Genomic DNA, 7,811 nt, shown 5'->3' with positions numbered 1-7,811 from the left:
GTTCATCGAATTAGGTGTACTCCAATTCTACAACAAGCATGGCTAGGGGAACCCTTTCAAGGCTAAAGTCCCGCTCAGGCAGAAGTCTCTATCTGCTTGCTACGAACCGACTTAGAGCCTGTAAACGACCTGCCTGACTTTATACTGGTAAGGTGCAAAAGTACAAGGCAAACACCTTTGAAATTTTTTGAAAGCTTTGGGAATAAATGAGAGAATTTTAACACAGACCTGTACCCCCAATGTAGTGTATTTGCATATATAGAAGATCATTTCTACTGGCAGATATCTGAATGGTGCAAAAGTACTGCTTCACCCTGGCCTGAGACTTAGGAGACCATCGTGAACCATGTAAATACAAAATTATCCATAATCTTTCACCTTTATATTTACTACGAAAAAGACGAACATTACAAAGTTGTGCTTAGTCACAGCATTAAATTGCACTGGGTTATGAATGTTTCCAGGGAAAAAATGTCCCTCCCCCCAAACAGTAGCAGTTGTACCACCTGAGACCTCTTATTATTTTATGTATGAATGGACACAAAATATCCATCTTAAAACATTTGGGTATATGCATATAATCCCTCATTTCTGTGCATGTTTGGTTGAAACCAGCCTGCATCAGCCCTTTTGCTTCACGCAGCGACATTTTTGGCACAAGGGGAAAGTACCAGTGTTGAGACTGGCCAACTGTTCCACCAGTACTTCAGGCCTTCAGTGGTGCCTGCTGAAGTCTTGGGGAGGTGTAAAGTGCAGCGAGGCAGTGTGTGGTGCAGGCTGAGTGATCCCTCCCACGTCTCTCTACTCATGCTGTCCCGAGGGGAGGTAGACACCCAGCCAACTGGTGGCACCGTGCTTTGGCCAAACCGACTGAGTCAGTATTAAAATGGGGTGCAGATGTGGATCTGTTGTTCTCCTTTTCACCAGCTTAAACTTTGTTCCTCTGGTTTACTGGTTTATTATGCAACATCTTGTAGTTATTGACCGTCCACATAGACACAACACGTAACACCCACACTGGTAGAGAGACTAAATTAACCAATACTCCTATTTGTTTTTTCAATTCAATATGAATTGAAAGATTTTCTTCAAGCTATTATGTGTCCATGTGTGTCTGTGCTTTGAAAGTGATTTGCAGTATGTTGCTTTGTCTTATCTGATTGTGTGTGGTCTATTTAATGTTCCAAACTGTTGTTCTACCATCGTTTCCCTCTCTGATGTCCACAAGCAAATTTTTCTCCTCATTTCTTATGCAACGCCCCCTTTAAACTGTCGAGGGAGGCTCTATCTCCAATGATTTAGGTTTTCATTACTCTTTTCATCCTCTTAAATGTGTCTTAACATAAATATTTCTGTTGATATTGGCTTCAAAGATTAGACGAAATTTTTGTTGTTTACAAAAATTTATTCATACAAATCTTACAACACTTTTTTTTAAACATTTATTGACTTGACCCTTGTAGATCGCCATTTAAAGTAGTAATCTAATTGTCACTTTCTACACAGTAAATATATATATATATATACCTTTGGAGATTTTTTCATTTTTGTAAGGCTATTGGCACTTTCATTATCATACATATAATGTTTCATGGAGAGGGGAAACTGATCCTTCCCTCTGTTTTCACAAAAATCTAATCTAGTGCTCCAAAAACAAAGTGCAAAAGAAAGTAATGCAAGCAAGAATGCTTGACGTCTAAGCTGGATGCTACTAAAGATCCTATCAAACGTACTTGCAACACAAAAACAACAACAAAAGGATGAAATGAAAGCTAATGATGTGCAGCATTGTAGGGCCACTAAATAGCCATCTGTGATTCATGGCGATTTTAAAGTCGATGCAAGGCACCACAGCCACAAACTGCTCCCTGCATCACAAAGCCTAGAGGAGAATGCAAAATTAAAGAAAGATTGATACAATAAACACAAATTGAAGAACTTTACCCTGCTATTTGAAAACGAAAGATAACCTTTTGTTTCCAGGCCAAATTGTGCCTGATGTATCACTATAGTTTCCTCGGGAATTGGGAAAAAGTTTGCACACTAGTAGACAGTTTTTAAATGTTATTTGTTATTAGTGAGTTTTAAGTCTTACCATGTTGGTTTTATAAACTTTGCCTGTTTGCTCAACTTTTTAAAATCAGCATGTTCTTGGTCATGCAGCCCACCCTTGCTTCATGTATTTGCTTTCGCTTGATGTCTCTGTAACTTTGTTTTGGTCTTATGTACTTGCAGCTTACCCTTTAAATTTAATTGAGTCCATTAAATGATTGTGGCAGTTTTCGTGCCACACTGCAGACAAAGATGATAGAAAATGACCCCTTGAATTGTCCAATCACAGCTTTTTCTTCATATACAATTTAACAGTTGGTTACAAAATCTACAGCTGGTTAAGTAACAAAGGCTAGACTTTAGACTGAGAGATTGTTTCCAGCAGTGAAGCACATTCAGAGTAATTTTTCAATGGAGGACAAGGTTCAACATACAGCTTGTGTAGAAATGTCAGTGAGGAGAACAGAACATAAAACAACATCTAGAGATGACAGGTATATATGTTTGCAGTAGTCAGAAAAGCAAGCAAAACCATCTAGTTGGAGTCGTCTGCACAAATGCGGTGGCTAGTGCAATTACTTTAATCATGCAGTCTACTGTAGTTTTTACATTGGTTCACATGACAGAAGAGGGAAGAACAACAGACCCAGAAGGTTTAAACACAAAAGTTCAAACTGCCTCATATGTCTCTCACAAAGAACAAATCGATGGATAAGTTACCATGTAACAAGTATCATTTCTCTGTGGGGGTTTTTCTTTAATGCTTTTTAAAATTTGCCTCATGGTGTTATAAATAATAGTGATACTTATCATATGGGCAGAGAAACATGAGAAAACCTTCAAAAATGAAGAAGAGGTTTCCAAACTCATAGAGACCAGTTGATAGAAACACAAGATTGGCACTTTTACATGAGTCAAAGGTGTAAAATCACTGTGTAAACACTGCAGAAGAAAAGGACAAAAAAACCTCAAAAGTACTCTGGTCCTCATCTGAGATATGGAATTTTTTTTTCTTTTTTTTTTCTGTCAAGCATCCTATCTTGACTTTGCACTTTGCAAGCCAGCAGGGCTCACATCTGGTCTAAACCAGATCTAATAAAATAGTTTTTGTCATCATAATATCATCCTTACATCCATAAACAGGATGCCGATAGATCTGTACCTTTCATATCAGTCAGCAGTGATTTGTATAACATATCAGTCTAAGCAAAGTCTCTCCGAATTCAGCCTGTATGCACGTGGCTGTACAGGTGGGATTAAAGGTAAAAATCTTTGAGACTCTAGAGAGACAGGAGCACAAATGAGGTGGAAGAAGAGTCTGGATTTGAGTGTTTGGAGCAAGATCACAAGGGTAAGAGTTAAAGGTGAGAGGGAAGGGAGGGGCAGGAGACGCCCCCTGCAAGGACACGGCCTCGCGAAAGAGCCTGAAACTCACCGGATATTTGGGAGAGAACTGTTTCAGCCAGTCTCCAAAAAAAGCCTTAAACTCATCCCCGTCTGGGAGGGCATCAAAGTCTATGTCTTGTAGGATATGGTGAAAACCTATGTCTTCAAGGCTGTTGTGAATAAAGACAACTAAACTCTTAATGTCACTTTACAAAAAGCAGCATTCAATACATTGATTGTCTTTTAAACTATTTATTTTCCTCACAATCATATCTCTTCACTAAATGTTTAAAAGACGGGGCTGTTGGAGGATGTCGTCATATGAACAATTGTCTCCCCTCAATAAATAGGTCTAAAAAATAAATAAATCAATGAATACATAAATAGAGGCTATTTTTTTATAATGAACAAAAATTTGTCAACAAAGTAGATATATGTGTCCTCAGGTGCTTTAAGTACAGAATAAAAAACAATATTATTATCAAAATATTCATTTTAATGGCTTACTTCATACATAAATACAATTTTAAGAACACAAAAGCGATCCACTGATTGTTCAGATCTCAAAATGACTTAATCTGGGGCTGCACACACTTAAGTTTTTTTTTGTTTGTTTTTTTTTTTCGGGAAGGGAGGGGAGGATGCTACAAATATGCCAGCCGGCGTCCTTTGTTTCTAATTCTCTGTCTATACCTTTTCCCCAGGACTGCTGCCAGGTATTTCTTGACTGCCATTTGCTTCCGGTAGCGGCTGTAGCTGTCTGTGAAGATCCCGTCTGAGTGTCGCTTGGATAGTGGCTCTGAGCTGTCGTCCAACGTTTTCCCCCCGCTGTGGGAGAGAGAAGAGGGAGGCTTCACTACCATCACACGGATACGTGTGATCTGCATTCACGTGACCTTTTGCATGTACAGCCTGTGGTGCTGAGGTGAAGGGTCTGGATACTTGAATTTCGGATCTTTGTGCTACCATCTAAAATAATTAGATAATCGGATTCCCCATTTTGTTCAGAACAACACAGCCTGGAGTGATGTGCAGAAAGCAAATCCCTGGGCTTATTTCTGGGCATTTCACGGAAAATAATCAGATTTCACCATTTATTTTTTGTTCTAGGACAAAACATGCAAGTGCATTGTCATACCACAGATAGGATCTTTTCAAAATAATCTCAAAAAGGCTTTTATCTTGGAGTCATATTCTCTCTCTGTTTAACTTGAAGCCCATCCTGGGACAATTTGACATATATTTTCGATCTGTAATAAGGCCTGCTCATAGGGCGAGAGTAATTGCATTCCTCTCTTTGCAACCACTGGGACCCAAACCTATAAATTATTCATATGGAAATAATTCTTCCCCCTGCGCCTTAACGACACAGCAGCGGGCTCAGAAACCGACACTTCCCAAATCAATCAAGTGCCCGTTTGTGCTCCCTCCTCCACGGTTTTATGGCATTAATAAAGGCTGATTCAGGGGGCGAGCGGCATGCTGGGAGATAATGGGACCACAGACAGATACAGTACGTATAACAGAGTGACTTATGAGCATTTAAAGGATCAGTCAACAGAAACAAAGACGCACGTGTGGGACAGGACACGTTAAATAGAAAAGAAGAGGTGACAGCCAAGAAGATGTTCTTACCCTACACGTTTTGCCATCAGAGAATGCAGATATTTCCTTGCTGATAACTGACCCAGCGCTTTCCTGTAGGCTTTATTAAACATGCCGTCTGCATGCCTTTCCGTTCTGGGATGATAGATAGCCACACAGTAAAATCACCACACACGCAGCGCAAGAGGCAACAATGTCAAGTAGCTGCACTGTAAAAAATAAAAAAATCTATCGCAACAAGTCAATTCTAGGCTAATATCGGGCCTTAGACTCACTTTTTTAAAATTAAAGACAGTGAAAAATCTACAAGTCATCTACGTTTAAAGTTATTTCACTTGTGTCTAATAAGGAATTTGTTTTAAAGTGTTTTCTGCTAACACCGGTCATTTGGGGAGATTTTTTTCACCTTTTTAAAGGAAAATAGGATTTTTTAGGACTGTGATAAAGACTGGCCAGCTCCACAGGAGGGACAGCTCTTCCTTAAGCAGTCAGATTTCATTGAGCTTTTTTTTTTTTTCACTCTTTTTCTTGCAGTTTGGAAATGTTCATCCAGGTCCATTCTTTCAAAAAAAAAAAAAAAAAAAAGCGGGATTGGAGCCGACTATGTTCCCCTGGGAATGCAGTTCAAAAGAGACCAGACTAATTTGGTTTGAAAAAAAAAACAAAAAACCCTCCTCTAAAAGAAAATAAAACAAACATAAAAACAAACAACAAAAAACTAAAAGTAATTATGAACTCTTTTCTTTTGACGATACGCTACATTGACTCACACAAAACGGACAACGTACACGGACAGAAATAGGACTACAGCAATGAGATGTTCAACATGGAGGTCTCCACCGTTGAGCTCTGGGTAATACGGAGATGATAGTCACCTTTTCTCCGGTGGGTAATACAAACTGTGGACGTCGTCATCGACGGACGGGGGGCTTCTCACATCCACTTGGTCTCTGTCGTAATCCAGGGACGATAAGGAATTGCCATCCTCATCATAGACCTCACTGTCAAGTCTGAATGGGAAGAAAACAAACAAACAAATAACAACAACACCCACCCACACACACACACCCACAAACACACCCACACACAAACGTTTTTTGAGAACTGAAAATATGTAACATGTTGCAAATACTCGTGTGGGGTCTTTAATTTTAAATAAAGGTATTATTCTGTTTAATTATCCACAAGAATGTTACTTTTTGCCACAGTTTATATCTACATCACAATTCTTTATATGTGAAAAAAAATGCAAAATGGCCTTTAAAAGAGCCAAAATTCTATTTTTCCAAAAAAAAAAAGGTTTTCTACTAATTATCTAATCATATAAATTGGTCTATTAGTGGCTACAGGACAGATTGGGACACTGTAATCCACTGCCTCGGCAGCCCAAATTACATTACAGCCATTCCCTAGTGAATGTTTCTCCGCAATTATATCTGTGTGGGCAGCCCTATGGATTGGCTTCCAGATGCTGTTATCCAGAAATCCACTAGGCTATTATAGCCACACACGTAACTAACTGTGAGGCAGATAGGGTCTTTGCCCTGTACCCTGCTGCCGCTGAGTCCAACAATGTCATGTTATCCTTTACTGGCGTGCCAAAAAAGAAAGAAAGAGGAGGAATCTACATCTGAACACATTTAAGTGTCCAGATGTAGATTAGATAAGTAAGAGTATACATACCTAAGACTGGGAAAGCTAAGCCCCACAGGTGAGCAGTGGACGCTGTGATGCATTATGATTCCGTAGATGAGTAAGGCTAAAGTCGCTTTACTAGACATTGTCCTGCTGTAAGAGAGGGGTGGGGGGGGCGACGACATTGAGTGAGTGCACATGTGAATTATCAAACCACTCCTAAGAACAATTCTTTGATGAAATTAGGTGGATTCTAGTTTTTCTTGCGATATTTAGTAACTTTCACGACAGGCATGCGAGTTTTCTAACAACAAACAAACAAACAAAAAAGAAAAAAAAAAGAACCACACCTGACTTCCCCCCCCCCCCAAAACGCTCCCAACTTTTACGCAGCGTAAAACCCCCGAAAAAGTGTCTCCTCTTACCAGTTGCCAGACGCCGGACGCGATCCGCTGAAGACCTCAAGTGGGAGAGTGAGATTCGATCTCGACCTCAGTCTCTCGTTCTCTCTCGCTCTCTCTCCCTTCCTCTTCTTCCCCCTCTGTTCCCTTCGGTGAAGCGCCTTTTCAGTCTCCTTGTGCTTCTTTAACCCAGTGCGCAGCCCTCCGTGCGCCCGCCGCTCACTTCTCGGCGATCTTTTTTTTTTGGTCGTAGCCTAGTCTGTCATGGGCGAAAAGAAGAGCGCCCAGCATGCGTCTGCGGCGAACTTTCCTGCGTCCTGTGAACTTAACTCCCCGTGGTTTTTTATTCATGAGTCCGAAAGGCATGCCTTTTTTCACTTGTCACGTAGGTAAGGGGGGGGGGGGGGGATGACGCAGCCGCCCGGTCCCATTAGAGTGCATCCTTCTTCCGCGTCAATGAAAGACCCCGAGCCAAGATATTAAAAAAAAAAAAAAAAAAAAAAAAAGTATGGATCTTGGATTCAAACCTTATCATTAATTACACTATGAATAAATATCAACATTTGACGTCACGCCGCAAACAGGATGACATGGCCTTTGAACCCCCCCCCACCTCACCTGTCCACCTCCATTGAAGCCAGAGTCCAGTCACAGCTAAACAAGTGTCCCGAGTTTGAATCTGAGTCATCCCGTTGAATAATTTGCATTCATGAACTTTTCAATGCTGTCGTT

The 7,811-nt window shown here is 40.4% G+C and overlaps 1 protein-coding gene across 1 annotated transcript; it reads right to left on the bottom strand.

The window, feature by feature from the left end:
- Window positions 1-1,438: 1,438 nt before the first annotated feature.
- On the bottom strand, window positions 1,439-7,319 carry adcyap1a (adenylate cyclase activating polypeptide 1a). Its single transcript, XM_040126345.1, has 7 exons — window positions 7,104-7,319; window positions 6,727-6,831; window positions 5,919-6,053; window positions 5,074-5,178; window positions 4,132-4,266; window positions 3,488-3,608; window positions 1,439-1,882 (listed from the first exon to the last, which is right to left on the bottom strand). Exons 2-7 carry the CDS (start codon window positions 6,822-6,824, stop codon window positions 1,874-1,876), a joined length of 603 nt encoding a protein of 200 aa, XP_039982279.1. The 5' UTR covers window positions 6,825-6,831; window positions 7,104-7,319; the 3' UTR covers window positions 1,439-1,873.
- Between the last annotated feature and the right edge of the window lie 492 nt (window positions 7,320-7,811).

Source organism: Xiphias gladius, chromosome 5 (genome assembly GCF_016859285.1).
Source record: "Xiphias gladius isolate SHS-SW01 ecotype Sanya breed wild chromosome 5, ASM1685928v1, whole genome shotgun sequence".
Classification (NCBI taxonomy): domain Eukaryota; kingdom Metazoa; phylum Chordata; class Actinopteri; order Istiophoriformes; family Xiphiidae; genus Xiphias; species Xiphias gladius.
Note: the sequence above shows the minus strand (reverse complement) of the source record. Positions and strands in the feature narration are given on the sequence as shown.